Below are 19,226 nucleotides of genomic sequence, written 5' to 3' on the forward strand. Positions count from 1 at the left end.
ATGGTGGCTTTTCCGCCCACCATGCATGAATACATGGATAGCATTATGCTCCTTCCTTAGTCTTCTTATTCAAAGGTTACATCTGGGTTACATATTCTTTAGTCATAGCAATGGACATTTCATATATATTTGTCTTTCTTCTCAACTATGTATGATCTATTAAATTATATTATATGATTGAAAATAATAGATGCAAATTTTCGAGGAGGTTGAATTTTTGGTATTATTCAAGCTTGTGATTCAAGCACATTTCAAGCAGTCAAGGTAGAAAACGAAGAGAAAACGTAGAGAAGTATATGCATTTTTCAAATCAAAGTGTCGAATCATATATCGGTTCTTGTGTCGGTTAAACTAGTGGGCGAAAAGTCAATTTCAAAAATTTTGACAGATATTTCGGTAGGGTTTTAATTAATTAAAGGTGTCTGAAAATTGAATAAAAAAGTGTTAGAAGAGTTGTTTTTTATATTACTTTTTTATATATTGCTCGTTTTTTAGGATAAATCAGGATAAATACTATAGAACTATTCACATGGTCATCCCTAGAGTCTAAATTTAATTTTTAAATTACTTATTACACATAAGTAATTTGCTAAGTGTATTCCTTTTTTGGTATATGAATCATTATTTTTATATAATGGAGAACAATTACAATAACGATATGGTTTTTTTAGACGAAAAAATTGTAACTGAAGTGACATGGAAGACGAAGAGTACAAAAAATTACCACCTGAAGAAAAAGTTGTTCATAAACTCTGGAAGGCTAGAGTATGTGGATATGAAGAAGTTACAAAGATATTTCGACAAATTGATGATGAGAAATCTCCAGAATTTAGCAAATACCTTGGATTAGTTAAAAAATTTGTAACAGACAGCAATGCAATGGGTCAAGAGAAAGGTCTCGAGGCCACATTGGCTTATATTGAAAATTATGCACACGCCGGTAAAACTGTATCTGAAGTAATGACTGGAATTGTTATGAAGTGTGTAGCTGCTCCAAAAACAAAAACAAGAGAATTAGCTTTGCAAGTTACCTTAATGTATATTGAAATTGAAAAATATGAAGCTGTAAGTTTATCTCACAATAATCGTATACATTTACTTTTTACTTGTTTGTTAGGTACAAGAAGAATTAATTAAAGGTACAGAACAAAAAAATCCAAAAATTGTAGCAGCCTGCATACAAGCTCTAACTACAGCCTTACATGAATTTGGCATTAAAATTATAAGTCCAAAATCAATGATTAAAAGAATTGGAATATTGTTTTCGGATAGAGATAAAGGTGTTAGAGATGAAGCTCGCCTCATGGTCATTGAGTTGTACAAATGGATGGGTCCAAGTCTTAAGTAAGTTATATATTTTACTATATAAAGTCTTTTAGCTATATTTTAAGAGTTTTAAATAATGACTAAAGCTTAAAATACATTTTTAAAGAAATCACCTTCAATCTGCCAACTTGCAAGCTGTTCAAATGACAGAGCTGGAAGCTGAATTTGCAAAAATTAAAAATAAAAAGGCAGTTCCTTTAAGGTATATTAGATCTCAACAACCAAAGCAAGCAAAACTGGTCTCTGAAACAGAGGACATAAATGGTATACCTTTGAAACTGATCTGACCTTTGTATAGTGTTTTACTTTATTTTATTTTACTTAGGTGATGATAATGAAGATGAAATTGAAAATACACCACAAGAAATTGATCCTTACGATTTAGCAGATCCAGTTGATATATTGTCTAAATTGCCAAAAGATTTTTATGAAAAATTAGAAGCAAAAAAATGGCAAGAAAGAAAGGAAACTCTTGAGGCTCTGGAAACCCTTACTAAAAACCCTAAATTGGAGAATGGAGATTATGGTGATGTTGTGCGAGCTTTAAAAAAGGTTACGTTCTAAAAAGTAATATATTCAAATCGTATTGTATTTTTTATTGTATCCAGGTAGTACAGAAAGATTCCAATGTTATATGTGTGGCATTGGCAGGTAGATGCATAGCTGGTCTTGCATCTGGCTTAAAGAAAAGATTCCAAACCTATTCGGGAGTATTGATTTTAACACTCTTAGAAAAATTTAAGGAAAAAAAGCAAAATGTTGTTATGGCAATTCGTGAAGGCATTGATGCTACTTACTTGACAGTAGGTTCCTATAAGTCTTGTAACATCATATTTTATAAGGTTTATATGTTTTAGACTAATTTAGAAGCAATTTTAGAAGATGTACTGGAATCTCTTAATAACAAAAATCCATCAGTAAAATCTGAAACATCTTTATTTTTGGCTAGATCATTTACTAAAACACAACCATCATCAGTAAACAAGAAACTACTTAAAGCTGTAACTGGTGCTTTAACAAAAAACATAAATGAATCTGGTAAGAAAGTATTAAAACACCTTGTTACACACTAATATAGGTAATTATTCTATTATTGAATATTATCATTATATTATTTAATATAGACCCAGCTGTGAGAGAAACATCTGCTGAAGCTTTGGGTACTCTTATGAAATTAGTAGGGGAGAAAGCAATTGGTCCATTTTTAGTAGAACTGGAAAGGGATGCTCTGAAAATGGCTAAAATTCAAGAATTTTATGAGAAAGCAGAAATTACTGTTAAAGTTTCCAGTCCTAAAAAATCTCGGCCACAAACAGCCCCATCCAAAGTGACCACTAAAGAGGATGTCCCTACTAAACCAGTGAAAAAACCTTCAGGTATACTACGATTTGGTTTCAATTTATTTTTTATTTTCTTTTTTTTTTCTATTTCAATTAAATAATAGGTAATAGAGTTGCAAAAAAGAAACCTGCAGCTTCAGCTCTTTCTTCAGGTTCGGCAACAGTAGTAAGGTCTAAAGGTAGCAAGTCAGCTACCAAAACATCTATGAAAACTGTTGAAAAGGAATTAGATGATGGAGAAGTTGATTCTATTGTTGAAGCCTTGTTATCTCACAGTACTATAAGTGAATTGACAAGTCCGACATGGAAGACCAGGTAGTATTGTATTAATTTTTACAAACATCTGATATTATTTATCTTATAAATTTTAAATTAGGTTGACTTCTTCTGAAGAAATACTGTCAACAGTTCAAGGCATGGAAGCAAAATCTGTTCCCACCCAAGCAGTAGTGAAAATTTTGATGAGAAAACCGGGTCTCAAGGACACAAACTTTCAAGTATTAAAGGTCAAATTGGACATTATTAAAGTATGTTCTTTAGACATACTATATACTTTAGACATAATATAAAAAAAATATTTATCATTTTTTATTAGTATTTGGCAGAAAATAGTGTTGTTTCCACAACCACAGTAGACTGTTGCATCAACGATATATCCGAGAAATTCGGCGATGCTAAAAACGGAAACATCGTAATTGAAACTGTCACAGCTATGGCTGAAGCTACTAGTTTAGGCCATGTCTCCCTGGCCGTCTTGGATTTTGCTTTTGGTCAAAAAAGTCCCAAAGTTCAACAAGAAGTCTTAGCCTGGTTATCTGTTGCTCTCAAAGAGTTTGGAATAGCGTAAGTCAAATCTACACGGTGTGCTAAAAAGTTCTTAAAACAGATGGGACATTTTAATAACAAAATAAATGATTTTGACATACAGGGTGGCCTACTTGTACGAGGTCCAATTTCATTGTTGTCGAAGATATGAAAAAAAGTTTTATACAGATGTTGCATGGTTTATAATAGTGCATATTCTAAAAATATTTTGTTGAATTCAGGGTGCCACAAACAAAAAAGTTATCATAAAGTTTTTCTAAATTGCATCCCCAATTTTTCTGTAGATAATTGGATTCAACATAAAATTCTGTATATAGCAAACTATTTTTATTCGAAACACTATGCGGTGTTGCCATTCTATTTCTTATTTACTAAAAATGGTTAAAAACGCTATATCCGAAAAGTGGCTAAAAATTGGACTGAATATAACTTTGTTAATGCTTAGCTATATTTTCCCAAACACTAAAGCCCCGTTCTCAGAACTGCGACTGTCGCCAGCGACACGTTAAAAGAACGAATGAAATTTGTACAAAATTCAAACAGCTGTCAATTTTAAATTTAGTACAGCTCCCATTGGTCGTTTGAAGTGTCAATCAGTGTCGCTGTCGACACGACGTAGTTCTGAGAACGGGGCTTGAAGCTCCGCGCGCACTGCATCGGATCGGACCGACCAGCAAAGGCGACTGCGACCATCGTACATATAGACGGCGCCGGCGTCCACTAAAACATTTCGGCCTGTAGAGGCCAGATTCCTACCTCTACCTATCTACGATAGTCGAATCACCGCCTTCGCCGGACTGGTACCGATTCAGTGCGCGTACACCTTAAGGATAACAATAAATCCGCGAAGAAAAATTTACTTTATCCTATACAGAGTATTTTTTAGTTAATAGTATTTTTTATGGTGTCACTAAAATCTGAATATTTAAAATATCTCTATTTTATCTCTAATTTTTCTATTTTTTTAAATGTCTTATTAAACGTAAAAAGTTTTAGAAATATAGAAGGACTTTAAAACAAAAACAAAAAAAATATACTATAAATATATATATAATACCAAACCAAACCAAACTAATTCACCACAATAGAACAAAGCACTTTACTATTGCACTGGACGCGCGTTTCGCTAACCAAGTTAGCATCATCAGCAGAGTTTTAATCTGCTGATGACACGACATAACGTAACATAACGCGACATGACGTAACATGATTAGCGAAACGCGCGTCCAATACAAAAGTAAAATGTTCTGGTGTATTGTGGTGAATTACTATTTATTTCGTTGTAACACCAAAGCTTCCAACCCCCAACTATAATAGAAGAACTTTCAAAAAAATCAGTTTTTGAATTATTTTTCGAAAAAAATTATATTTTTTTGCATAAATGCCTTTAGAAAAAAAGACTTTTTTCGATATTTTGTCACCTAAGCCCACTTTTTGCACATCATTAAAAAATCCCTTTTGTTGTGACCTTTTTGGTACACCCTGTATAAATGAAATATTGAAGTTCTATTTAAATATTTTTTTAGTGGAGTAAATGTAAAAGCTTTGATCGATTATTGTAAAAAAGCGCTAGCTTCAACCAACCCTGGGGTCAGGCAGGCGTCAGTCACTCTGCTTGGCACAATGTACCTCTATATGGGTTCAGCTTTACATGTATTTTTTGAAAACGAGAAACCCGCCTTAAGGGATCAAATCAACGCGGAATTTGATAAATATGAAGGGGAGACCCCTCCTACACCTGTTAGGGGTAATACAACATGTTTTCTCATAGGCGCTTTACTTTTTTAAACCGATATTAATCTAAATTTAGGCGCTGTAGCCAGGTCGTCTAGTTCAAATAGTTTAGATGCTGTAGAAGATGAAGGTACTGCTGAACAAGAACCTGTGAATGTGCAAGATCTTCTTCCCCGTGTTGATATAAGCAGTCAGATTACTGATGCTGTGATAAATGAATTGGCCGATAAAAACTGGAAGGTATAATCCATCAAATCAGGGTAGTTTTTAAATAAGTGTATTATTTTAAGGTGTGGTGGTAAGATGCATTTTTTCTATTTACCATTTTTAAATTTAATTGGAAATAACTGAGTTATTTCCACCTTTTATGTATTTTAAGAATGCTTGCTTACATAAAGGCACCTGCTCCATCTGTAAATTATTTTCAGGGTTACAATGTTGCCGCTTCATACTAAAAGTGGAAGCATCTTTGTTACTTTATATGGAACAACCGATATATATTACATTTTTTGAAACAACTTTCATATCTCATAATTTTTCTGTTATATTAACCTATACCTATCTCTAATAGTTTTCGAGATAAAAAAAAACGTGTAAAATTGATAAAAATGTGATTTTGAATAAGCGTTGATTAAGTCATAAATTAGGCATGAGAGTGAGTAAGAGGGGGGGGGGTTAATCACTGCGACCTTAAAGATCTATTGTGCCCCCCTAAATTAGGCATATTGAAAGCTGAAATTTGGTTTATAGGTTAAGGAAAGTCGACATATCCGACCCTTGATACAAAGGAAACAAGGTATGATCGATAGCGTCTCCAATTTCGTTCAGTTTGCGTCTTTTTATTTTTTAAATAATATACGTAGGGTTGAATTTAAAATAACAAAGAATTGAGCAACTTTACAACAAACAGAAATAAATAATTTTTTACTCTTCCTGTGTAATATCCAATCAGTTGATTTAGAGAGGTCGAATATACCGACTTTCGTTAATTTATAAGTTTCAACTTTTACAATATTTAATTCGTGATTTTGCCAATGCTTATTCAAGATCATTTTTTTGTCAATTTTACACACGTTTAATTTATTATCTCAAGAAATGTTAAAGACAGGTATAGGTTAGTATAATAGTTCCGTTTAAAATAAGCAAGATGCTAGCACTTAAATTATGCAGAATATTGTAAAGCTCAAAATATTTTAGATAGATGGAGCAGGTATCTTTATCTAAAAATTAAAACTTAAAAAAACTCTATACCGGTTCTCCATGAACTTCTAACGTGCCATCACCGGAAATATATATATATATATATATATATATATATATATATATATATATATATATATATATATATATATATATATATATATATATATATATACATATATATATATATATATATATAACATATATATATATATGCAGGTTAGAATTGAAGCTCTAACAAAGGTCAGCAACATTCTGCAAGAAGCCAAATTTATTAAACCTAACATCAGTGACCTGCCGCAAGCTTTAGCCACCAGATTAACGGACAGCAATGTTAAGATAGCCCAAACTGCTCTTAATATCTGTCAAAGTATAGCTAAGGCTATGGGACCTCCTTCTAAACAACATATTAGGACCTGGTTTCCAGGATTTCTTCAAAGTGAGTCTAATATTGTAAGAGTTTTTTTTTTCTAAAATTATATTTTCAGATTTGGGTGATAGTAAAGCTTGGATGCGAACGACTGCTCTGGAAACTATCGCCACTTTTTCTGAACAATGCGGTTATAAGGAGTTTTTTGATGGTGAAATGATAGGAGACGCTTTGAAGTCGGGATCGCCAACACTGAGATCGGAGTTGTGGAATTGGTTATCTGAAGTTTTACCTAAAAGTAAGTAAAATTGAGTACTGTTTGCACTTCGTTATGAATATGTTACATACTGTAGTTCTTTTTTGTAAAGTTCCAGTTAAGTCAGTTCCCAAAGAAGAGCTGTTGATTTGTATTCCCTATTTGTTCAGCAACTTAGAAGATCGCAACGCTGATGTCAGAAAGAACGCTGGCGAAGCTATATTAGGTTTAATGATTCATACTGGTGAGTTATCTTAATATACAGGGTGTAACAGAGTTAAATAATTTTACATATTAGACATAAATCAGAGCATCACTTATAAAAAAAATCAAGTCGACCATATTAAGTTCTCTCGGGGTGCATCCAAAGTGGTTTGAATTCTCCTTTCTTGTTCTTTTTATTCAGTGTAATCATTGCAAGTAATTATAATTTTCTAGGTTATGACTCAATGGCTAAACAAACTGAAAAATTAAAACCAGGCTCTAAAACTGTGGTAATAGCGGCTTTGGAAAAAGCCAGACCTAATCTACCTGTCAAGCCTCTACCAAAAAAAGTGGCGCCTTTAGAAGAGAAGACAGTCAAAGGCACCAGACCGGTATCTACCAAACAAAATGCCGCCAAATCTAAAGTAAATAATATAAAGTTTTATAGTAGTCAATATGTTAGTGTTTTTTAAATTGTTTTAGGCGTCTATCGCTCCAACAAAGCCGCAATCTACAAGTAACAGAAAAAAGGAGGAGGACTTAGATACTTCTCCCCTCTTTGTAGTTAATAATCTCAAGCACCAAAGAACGATTGACGAATCCAAATTAAAGGTTTTAAAGTGGAATTTTACTCAACCTAGAGAGGAATTTGTTGATTTGTTAAGAGACCAAATGGCCGCAGCTAATGTCAATAAAACTCTGGCCGCTAACATGTTCCACACAGATTTTCGGTAAGAGTTTTATACATTAATATACATAGAGGTCATTGAAAGATTACCAGAAGAGAAATGTTAGATTTTCGTATTTTTTTATATGACCTGACACCTTTTTTATACTGAGAAAATTTAAATATTGTAGACATTTAATTTAAATTTGACATTTTGCGCGGTCAAACAGCAACTGGCAGTGACAGTTGGCATAATATAAATGTGCGCGTTCAGAGACGGTCAGCGGCTAAGTGGCTGGGTACATATTCTTTACCACTTGCATCTTCAAATATCACTCACCACTCATCATCATAGCCAAATAACAATACATGTAAATGCGTATACGCAAAGTGCGTACTATGTCAAGAATAAGTACCCTGGTAAGCGATTTCCCTAAACGGTCTATTTTTACGCACAAAAACGGTTAGCCGCTGAGCAAAATTCTGAGCGGTCGGTCAGCCGCTGTGTTCCCTGAACGCGCACACTCTCATATATGACATTACAAGTACAAGACGTGACGTTATGTGAGTTTTTGGCACGTAGCTGTTATTGTGCCTTTCAGATTAAGCACGTCCAATTTATATACCGGGTGCGTCTCAAAAGTAGCTCACCCCTATAATTTTTTTATTTTTTCAGATAACAAAACGAGATTTGGTATGTTAGTATATGACATAACTTAGGATTGATTTACATATTTAATAGTTTCTGGTTACTTCCTGTTTTACCGGAAATTTCTACACTTTTGATTTTTAAATGGCACCCTCTGTATTTTTTTACTTTATTTGATAGAAAATGACACTCTAATTGAGGTTATTTGAAATTATAAAAAATCGTATTTTAAATTTCAATCTAGAGTGCCATGGCTGTATTAAAAGCACTAATTTTTAATCAAGGAGCTTTGGAAAAATATATTTGATTGTCTAATGTTTTTCGTGTCTTGTCCTGGCCGGTTAATAGATGCCCAAATCGTATTTTTAATCAATTTCTCAATTTTTCCAAATGGAACGAGGGTGGCTCATTAGCATATTTGGGAAAATATTTTTTTTACAGATAATTTGGTACCGCACACTTGGTATGTTGAGTCAAATTGTCATTACATTTATGGCCATGGCACTCCAATTAAAATTTAACATGCATTTTTTTTAATTGAAAATGTCAAAAGTTGACATGTGCTATGTCATTCTATTCAGAATATCATGTTCTACCAAATGAAGTAAAAAAAAACACCAACGCAACATTTAAAAATCAAAAGTTGTAGCAAAGAATATCTTAATACCCTAGAAATCTCGTCTCGCATCAAAATCTGATCTGTCGATGGGGCCTCGCTTTGGCGAGCGAGGCCCCAACTTCGTGGGGCCTTGCTATTTTGCTCGGATTTGAACGAATAGACGCGCGGCGTTGCCTTGTTTTGTGTGTACTTTCTTGAATAGTTTTAAATTATAGTTTTAAATTTTATCTATTTCTATAATCAGTCTTTCCGTTCTCCGCACTCCGCAGTTTATATAATATTATCTTATACCGTATGATCGAGAAAAAACGGCGTCAGCGATGGCTATGGATTGAAGATCGCTGTCATTTTATATGTAAATTTATATGGGAAATGTTATTGATGTTCATTTCCCAGCCAACTGGACGCCGTTTTTTTTCGATCATACGGTATAATTCCCGTGTTACAGTTTTGGTTACCGTACTCCTCCGAAACGGCTTAACCGATTTTGATGAAATTGTATATGTATATTCAGTAGGTCTGAGAATAGGTAGTTATATATTTTTTATACCCTTAAGTGATAAGGGTAGTCCACCCCCATTTTTTTATTTTGTGAAAAAAAAATATTTTTATTTTTTTTTATTTGGCATTAAAAAATACAAACAACACTAAATTTTCACCGTTCTACCTTCATCCCCTATTTTTTAATAGGGGTTGTTTTTTTAATTTTTTGTTACCATCTCCGAAACGGCTTGACCGATTTTGATAAAATTTTATATGTATATTCAGTACGTCTAAGAATAGGTTGTTATCTATTTTTTATACCCTTAAGTGGTAAGGGTAGCCGAGAGGGTAGCCCACCCTCATTTTTTATTTTTTGAAAAGAAAAAAATGTTGTTATTTTTTTAGTTGGCATTAAAAAATACAAATAACCCTAAATTTTCACCGTTCCACCATCATCCCCTATTTTTTAGTAAGGGTTGTCTTTTTTTAATTTTTTGTTACCATCTCCGAAACGGCTAGTCCGATTTTGATAAAATTTTATATGTATATTCAGTAGGTCTGGTTTGGTTTGGTTTGGTCACAACCTATTCCCAGATTGTTATCTATTTTTTACACCCCTAAGTGATAAGAGTGGTCCACCCCAACTTTTTTTTTATTTTTTAGACCTTATTTTTTAGGGGGTGCATGTCCAAAATTTTCTTCTGGGTACTCACTTTCATCACTTAAGGGACCTCTGTACAAAATTGCATACTCCTAGTCCTAGAACGGATTTTACATAAAAATTATACAAATTTTTACCCTTAGTTTTATCCCCTTAAGGAATGAATTCCAAAAATCGCTCTAATTATTCAATTACGCTACATAATAAACCTCTGTGCAAATTTTCATATTCCTTGGACAGAATTTATTGTTCCAGAACGTTCAACCCCTCATTTCACACCCTTAGAGGGCGAATTTCCAGAAATCGCTTCTTAGTGCTAAATTACGTTACATAAGGAACGTCTGCAAAATTCATACTTCTAAAACCGATTTTAACAAATTTTTGTACAAATTTTCATCCCTTATTTTTTAGGGGATGCATGCTTCGAATTCGCTTCTAGGTACTCACTTTCATCATTTAAGGGACCTCTGAACAGAATTTCATACTTCTAGTCCTAGAACGTATTTTACATAAAAAATTATACAAATTTTCACCCCTAGTTTTACCCCCTTAAGGAATGAATTCCAAAAATCACTCTAATTATTCAATTACGCTACATAAGGAACCTCTGTGCAAATTTTCATATTCCTTTAACAGAATTGTTTCAGAACGTTCACCCCTCATTTCACACCCTTAGAGGGCGAATTTCCAATAAGTGCTACTTAGTGCTAAATTACGTTACATAAGGAACGTCTGTGCAGAATTTCATACTTCTAAAACCGATTGTAAGAAACTTTTGTACAAATTTTCATGCCTTATTTCTAGGGGATGAATGTCAAAAATTAGCTTCTAGGTACTCACTTTCGTCACTTAAGGAAACTCTGTACAAAATTTCATACTCCTAGAACTAACATTTTTTGTACAAAATTTCACCCCCCAGTTTCACTACCCTTAGGCTATACATTTCCAAAAATCGCTTATCAATGTTCAAATGCGCCACATCTGTGCAAAAGTTCATGCTCCTAGTAGGTACAGATTTTTTTGTATAATTACACCCCTTTATCTAATTACACCCCTTATGGGTCGAATTTAAAAAAATTACTTAGTAGGCTCATCTTAGAGAACGAATTAATATTCTCCGTATTTACTCCAGTTTCCTAATACTAGCACAGATAACACATAATCATACTAGTTAATTTTTTATTAGAATAGAAGCAATTTTTATTAAAAGGTACAAAAAAATTAAAAATCTAAAATTTTATTTTCATAGCTACGTTTTTTTTTCATAGCCTTAGGATGCCTTATGTACAATACATATTTCTTTAAATATCGAGAAATAAAATATGTTTTGGCAACACCGTACGAAATATCGCCGCGCGTAGTCCTCAAAATTTAAAATATTAGCATTTTCAGGCTTCGATTATGTTCAAAAGCGCCACCGTGTGACAAATCACTAAAGCTTCCACACGAGAGTTCTTAAAACTATAATATTCTTTGGTTGTAGTCATTTCCGTTGAAGCAGGAAGTGACCGAAAATAATTGAATACGTCAATCAATTCTAATTTATGTCATATAGTAACATACCAAATCTCGTTTTTTTATCTGAAAAAATAAAAAAGTAGGGGTGAGCCAATTTTGAGATGCACCCCGTATAGGGGTGGTACCCCTATATGTATATAATAATAATAATAATGGCTTTATTTAATAAATAAATGGGCGAAGTCTGGCTAAAAAAGCCACTCACACAACCCAAAAATTACAGTAATGCTTACACTAATATTATAATCTAACACTAATATTATAATCTAATGATCTATACGAAAAGATAATGATTAATAAAGTAATAAATAAATACTTTAATAATAAATTAGAAGAAAAAAAAATAAGTTACACAATAACAGTACATATTAAATTACCTAACCATTTTGAATATCTAATAAATGATTTTAAATGTATTTTAAATTTTTTAGAGTGTATGAATATATATAATTTTAAATCTTTGGTCAAGGCGTTAAACAGGTTGACAGCATTATAGGCGAAACACTTACGAAACATGGCATTACAACCTAATCTATGTAGAGGCATAGTAAGAAAAATGTTGTCTCTTAAATCCAACTTACGTATGTTTTGTCTAAAAATTAATTTTTGTCTTAAATATGGAGGCAAGTTTCTATAACACGTTTGAGCGACGATAAAAATATATATTTGAAAGTGTTTTCTACCCTTAACCACTTAAGATTTTGAATAGCTGGTGATGTTATGGCATGATTATATTTACGTTATACACAAATCTACAGCAGGTATTTTGAATTTTTTGAAATCGCCTGGCAGCGATACTGTCCAGACCCGGATAATAGACAGAAATGCAATATAATAATCGGGAGAGAACTTGCTCTTAACAGAGTCTCACTCTCATTTCGTGGGATAATAGTTGTCTATTAGATATGATATAACATACATTACTAAGTAAAATTTACGTCTTTCAACGTTTTAAAATAAAGGATGTTCTTATAGAGAGAGACATCCTAATCTACTTTTAATAGTATAGTTGGAAAAGGACAAAAACACTCTAGGTTATTACGTCACGTCGAAACAGATAGTTGTATTCAATACGTGAACGCAGCTCTGCTATAGTTATTGTCACGCCGTTACCTTTTCTTGTTTCAATATTATGTCTTGGCTTAAATGAAAAGTCCCTAGACAGTGGATATAAATGTTTTGTGATAGACGCTGCGTCCGTATTAAAAATGGGTACGTTCAGGGATGGTCAGCAGCTGAGAAAGCGACTTTCCTGAACGGTCTTTTCTGACACACAGGAACGGCCAGCCGCTGAGCAAAATTCTCAGCGGGAAATATTTAAGCTACACAAAGTCAGCAGTATTATATCCACTTTTTTATGTTTATATCCTTATCTGTAGTTAACTGTATGTATAATAATTTATTATTTTCTCATTAGAAATATAATCAGCCATTGTAATACGTTTTTAAATAATATTCCGTCGAGGTAGGCCTCTGAGGTCGCGCCTCACCTTTAAAAAGGGAGAACGATTTATTTTTTGTATCTAGCTTTTTATTTGATCCCAGTATAACTTATAACAATTCTACAACACTTTCAAAATAATAAAACTAAAAATTATATATTATATGTATAAATACATCCAGGTCAAGGCGCGACAGAACAATATTGTTATTCTTTCTGTACTTGAAGTTCCTTTTCTAAGACGAAATGAAACTAAAAAAAAGGCAAATCAAAACTTTCCGCATTATTTAACGATAACAGGCAAGGTAGGCAATAGGTATTTAAGAACTTTTCAAATATCTTGGTTTTAATCGTAATAGGTTTCTTACCATTTAAAAAAAAAGATAACGCGTCTCAGAATAATACTTCATAGGTGAGAAAATTTATTCGTATTTAAACAAAATTATTTACCTCATGTAGCCTCACCTTCCTATATACTCAGGGTGCAGCCACACTATCCTAAAAACGGCGTATCGGCGTAACGGCGTAATGACCTTGAATAGATTTCCAGTAATTCTATTGGCTGAAACATTCATCTGTCAGAAATTTTATCTGTCAAATTCATCTGTCAAAAATTTCAGCCAATAGAATTACTAGAAATCGATTCAAGGTCGTTACGCCGTTACGCCGATACGCCGTTTTTAGGATAGTGTGGCTGCACCCTCACGAGCCGCCACTGGGAATACCGCAAGATGTCATAAGGGTGCATCCACACTATCCTAAAAACGGCGTATCGGCGTAACGGCGTAATGACCTTGAATCATAGACTTAAAATAAAATATAGACTACACTATTTACATCTCAACGCGGACAAACAACCTTTTTTGTACACATGTTTACTTCTGGGTACAGTCGACCGAGCCTTCCTCATCCAGCCTATGTTGTCACGTCTTTAATATTATCAATATTTTTTTCTTGTTATACACATATATTGAGATATTAATACTACAGTTTAATAAAGTAGATTTTAATATTCCATAGATGTATTAAATAGTCCTTATACTACTAAATTATAAGTCGGATACTGTTTAAAAAGGATAAGTTCTTTACAATATGACAACACCGATTAGAGGCGAGGGAGCCTATTCATTCATTTATTACCTTGTAGTACGTGTCGCACGTGTGCGGTAAAGCTTTGTTGCCGCTATCTCCCCGGCTGTATTAACGCATTTTCTTAGCTTGTAGTCCTTAAGTGTTTATTTTATTGACTTTTTCTGTTTGACGCCAGTGCCAAATTTGCAAGAAATTTGACTTAGATAATCCATTTAAGTCTTGAAACGACTTTTGACCGGTAGGCAACTCTCAATTTACCAATTGGGAGTCAGTGGCGTTGTTGTAGGAAGGCGCTTATTTACTAATCATAATATTTTAGTAAAATGTAAAATCTGAATTTTTTCTCTTACATTACATTATTTACTTACTTACATTGTAACAAAATCATAATTATAACCCTGTTAATAATTAATAATGTTTTTATTAAAAATATATTCCGGTTTATTCTAAAATTATCTTCGGAATCTAAAATAACATACAAGAATTTTAAAATGATATTACATTATGAAACAATATTTTTTAATATACCGGGTCGTCTCAAAAAGTGGCTCAACCCTATAACTTTTTTATTTTTCAGATAAAAAACAGATTTGTATGTTAGTAGGTATATGACATAAATTAGGATTTATTGACGTATTCAATTGTTTTTGGTCTCTTCCTGTTTCACCGATTACATCTTTTGATTTTTAAAGGCACCCTCGGTATATTGCTACTTTATTCGATAAAAAATGACACTCTGAATAGAATGACATATCATATGTCAACTTTTGACATTGTCGCTTAAAAACATATCCTATTTTAAATTTCAATCCAGTTTTTTTCAATCCACTAAGTTTTAATCAAGGAGCCTTGGAAAAATAGTTTTGATCGTCTAATAAGTTTCGTGTCTTGTCTAGGCCGGTTAAAAGATGTACATATCGTATTTTTAATCATACATATGTCAATTTTTCAAATGGAACAAGGGTGACTCATTAGCATATTTGGAAAAAGCATTTTTTATGAATATATTGATACCACACACTTGGTATTTCGAGTCAAATTGTCGTTATGAACCGCGTGTTACAATTACAATTAAACCATATGCGAAAATGTCAAAAGTTGACATATGGTATGTCATTCTATTCAGAGTGTCATTTTCTATCGAATAAAGTAGAAATATACCGAGGGTGCCGTTTAAAAATTAAAAGTTATAGTCATTTCCGGTGAAACGGGAAGTGACCAAAAACAATTGAATGCGTCAATCAATCCTAATTTATTTCATATACTAACATACTAAATCTTGTTTTTTTATTTGAAAATATAAAAAAATTATGGGGATGAGCCACTTTTGAGACGCACCCGGTATAATAAAGACAGTATCGAGTTAAATAAATGTATTTTTTATTTTATCCACTTCCTATCACCTTCCTTGCTTTAATGGAACAGATATTATGTTTTCTCTAATTTACATAATAAGACATCACTTAACCAGAAAAAAAATTACAACAGTCATATTTTTTTTTCTCTCCCTGTCGCCGATTCTATTATATCTGTGGAATAGATCCTGTTTTGATTAATATTAGGGGTTGTAAATGTTTGACTAAAATTAATAATTTATTATTAATTTCAAAAATTACCTAATTTCGATTATAAAATTTCTTCTATAACGTGTATTTTATTTGGACTCTAAATTGTTTTTTCTAAACTTTTATTTAAAAAACCTGTCCTAAATCTTAATAAAATATAAAAAAGTTTAAATACGAAATAATTTTAATTTAATTATAGCTTCATTAAAATAAAAAAATTACCCGGCTATGATACGGAGAGTTCAGGTGTCCTTGAGAAACGAAAGACAGTGTTGTGTTTCTCGGCAGAGTCGTCAGGGAACGACCGTTACGACAGAGACAACCTATCTATCGCTCGTGTCGCACTCGTTATAACCTAAAACAATAACACAACAATAACAAGACAGTGTCTGACCGCATGTTCCAGCTATTTATGAATGAGATGCTCAGTCTATATTTTATTTTAAGTCTATGCCTTGAATAGATTTCCACTAATTCTATTGGCTGAAAAATTTATCTGTCAGAAATTTTATCTGTCAAATTCATCTGTCAAAAATTTCAGCCAATAGAATTACTGGCAATCGATTCAAGGTCGTTACGCCGTTACGCCGATACGCCGTTTTTAGGATAGTGTGGATGCACCCTAAAAGAGAGTCAGCGTAAATATTCGCCGGAAGTTAGTTGCTGTGTTCCCTGAACACGGCCAATATTTTGTTCTTTAAGATTTATTTTATTATTTATTTATATCCTTATTTAACTATCCTGTTATACCACTCCCACTACGTTTTAGTAAATACATTTTAGTAGCATTTAAAAAATATAAATGTAAATTATTGAAATTGTATTTTTTTATTAATTAATTTGGATTTCAGCTTTTTTACTCACACTAACTTATTTTTAAATTGTTATTTAATTTGACACAAGGCTTAATTATTTTTTAACTTTTTTTTACAGATTTCATATAAAAGCCATCGAATCGCTCATGGAAGATTTACCCGAACACAGCGAAGCGCTTATATCAAACTTGGATCTTATCCTAAAATGGCTGACCTTGAGATTCTTCGATACTAATCCATCTGTCCTCCTTAAAGGTTTGGAGTATCTTCATTTGGTCTTCAACATGCTGATAGAGAAACAGTATCGCATGCTGGAGAACGAGGGGTCTTGTTTTATACCGTATTTAGTTTTAAAGGTCAGTTGGTATAGATATTTATTTCAATATATTTTTTTTATTATTATTTCTTATTAGCAAATTGCAGCTAGTCATTTAAAAATCAATCAATCAATACGATCAAATACTATTTTTAAATACAGTATGCCCCCGGATTGTCTTTACAAGAGGAAAACCTTTTTTATTTTACACTTTTTTAAACTTTTTTTATACTTGATAACGGTCGCCTTCTGACCGAAACGTTGTGTTAATGAAAATAAATAAAGACAATAATATATACAGGGTGGTCCGAACTGTATTCCGGAAACTTCGGTAGCATATTCTCCAGATAAAAATATGTAAAAAAGTTCGTATAAATGGTTGTCCTAAAATGCTTAGTTTCGGAGATACAGAGTGTAGAAGTTTCATTTTTATTTCGATTTTTTCCAAATAATTTCTGAAGTAACCTCAATATTTGGATGAAAATTGGTGTCTGAAAGTTTTTTGACGTGAGAAATTTGATTTTGATATCAATATGATATGTCCTACTAGTAGAGGGCGCCACCTACATATAGTAATAACTTTTCGTCCATACCTGTATAAAACTAATGAGTAAGAAAATATACATTTACGACGTTTTTTACGTGAAAAAGGTCCCTTGATAAAAAATCGCTACGAATAATGGTTATAATTTTAATAATGGTTAATAATGGTAACACAAACTGTTTTTTGCAGAAATTTATGGTTAATTTAAAAAAAAAAGTTCCCAAATTTATTATTTCAGTGAAATAACTATCTACTCAACGTGTTTATTTTTACGTCAATAATGACATGTATTGACTATTTCCATTCTAAATATCTTAAGAACGGTTGCTCGTAGCGATTTTTACAAAGAGATATTTTTACGTAAAAAGTCACAGAGATGCATATTTTTTTACTCGGTAGTTTTATACAGGTATGGACAAAAAGTTATTACGCTTCAAAACAGTTAAGAGACATATAGGTGGTGCCCTCTACTAGTAGGAGTCATATTGACATCAAAATCAAATTTGTCATGTTAAGAAACTTCCAGACGCCAATTTTCATCCAAATATTGACTTTACTTCAGAAATTATTTGGAAAAAATCGAAGTAAAAATGAAACTTCTACACCCTGTATCTCTCAAACTAAGCAATTCAGGACATACATTTATACGAACTTTTTTACTTATTTTTATCTGCAGAATATGCTGCCGAAGTTTCCGGAATACAGTTCGGATCACCCTGTATAATAATAAAAAAGTTTTTCCTCTTGTAAAGACAATCCGGGGACATACTAGTAGTACATACTACTAGTTACTAGTAGTAAAGCAATCACTTATCATGATACAAAGAAAAGAAGGTATGATATTACGCAGGTTGGTCGCTACGTCACAGGTCATATCGGCACCATTGGTCGGCCCGCTCCACGAGCCAATCTCAAATCATCAAATTGATGACACAAAAAAAAAGTAAATATTTCATTTAACGTCTCCTTTTTGCTGCCAGCGCTAATCTGGACGGGGCCTACTTTGTTTACGCGGAATCCGAACCGCGGTCCTCGGCCATATCATGGTCAATGGCCTATCGACTTGGCAAGTGTCTAAATCAACTCTTACTCACGAGATATCCGATCTCATCCGGCCCCGAACCGGCGTGATGTGAGTGATGAGCAGTGTGTGTCAATAGATTTTACACTTTTGCTTCTGTTGTTAAGTGATTATATTAACCTATTTATTTTTATTAGAAATATATTTTTTTAACAACTATTGACTCAATGTAAACGGGTTATCGAGAAATTAATGGTGGGCCGTAATACTGACTTACTAATTTTGACATTTATTTTGAGTTATCTAATAGTTCAAAAAATTCTACAAAAGTAACCATTTCCTCTATCAAAGGGCAATATATTACTCGATACCGAAAATAGTTCAACACTGGCTGTAGATTTGTAGAAAGTCTACAAATTTTCTTTTGTATCATTTCTTTTGTATCAGTCGTACCAAAGTTTATGACAACGAATGGTTGTCTTCCTGGTGCACTCAGTGATGAGGTGTTCTGGTATCTCCTCATTTTCTCCACAGAATCTGTATTCGCTGTTGTTTCTTAGTTTCTTTCTAGCAAGGTAAA

General features: G+C 32.7%; 1 protein-coding gene across 3 annotated transcripts in view; it reads left to right on the plus strand.

Moving 5' to 3' along the window:
• Positions 1-303: 303 nt before the first annotated feature.
• LOC115888900 (protein mini spindles) overlaps positions 304-19,226 on the plus strand; it is a 33,992-nt gene continuing 15,069 nt past the window's right edge. Inside the window, exons 1-20 of one of the 3 annotated variants that reach the window (XM_030908782.1) lie at positions 304-396; positions 496-609; positions 672-1,065; positions 1,118-1,344; positions 1,433-1,590; positions 1,652-1,878; positions 1,935-2,129; positions 2,184-2,364; positions 2,451-2,702; positions 2,771-2,981; positions 3,043-3,193; positions 3,262-3,509; positions 5,018-5,238; positions 5,302-5,465; positions 6,645-6,864; positions 6,914-7,093; positions 7,164-7,295; positions 7,490-7,680; positions 7,739-7,986; positions 16,884-17,121. In XM_030908782.1, coding sequence (XP_030764642.1) covers positions 697-1,065; positions 1,118-1,344; positions 1,433-1,590; positions 1,652-1,878; positions 1,935-2,129; positions 2,184-2,364; positions 2,451-2,702; positions 2,771-2,981; positions 3,043-3,193; positions 3,262-3,509; positions 5,018-5,238; positions 5,302-5,465; positions 6,645-6,864; positions 6,914-7,093; positions 7,164-7,295; positions 7,490-7,680; positions 7,739-7,986; positions 16,884-17,121 — 3,813 coding nt within the window. In that variant the 5' untranslated portion in view covers positions 304-396; positions 496-609; positions 672-696. Of the gene's footprint in view, positions 444-495; positions 610-671; positions 1,066-1,117; positions 1,345-1,432; positions 1,591-1,651; positions 1,879-1,934; positions 2,130-2,183; positions 2,365-2,450; positions 2,703-2,770; positions 2,982-3,042; positions 3,194-3,261; positions 3,510-5,017; positions 5,239-5,301; positions 5,466-6,644; positions 6,865-6,913; positions 7,094-7,163; positions 7,296-7,489; positions 7,681-7,738; positions 7,987-16,883; positions 17,122-19,226 lie in introns of all 3 variants that reach the window. The other 2 variants (XM_030908781.1, XM_030908783.1) reach the window with 2 other exon arrangements.

This window comes from Sitophilus oryzae, unplaced genomic scaffold, assembly GCF_002938485.1.
Source record: "Sitophilus oryzae breed Bouriz unplaced genomic scaffold, Soryzae_2.0 scaffold_809_pilon_pilon, whole genome shotgun sequence".
In the NCBI taxonomy this organism is placed as follows: Eukaryota; Metazoa; Arthropoda; class Insecta; order Coleoptera; family Curculionidae; genus Sitophilus; species Sitophilus oryzae.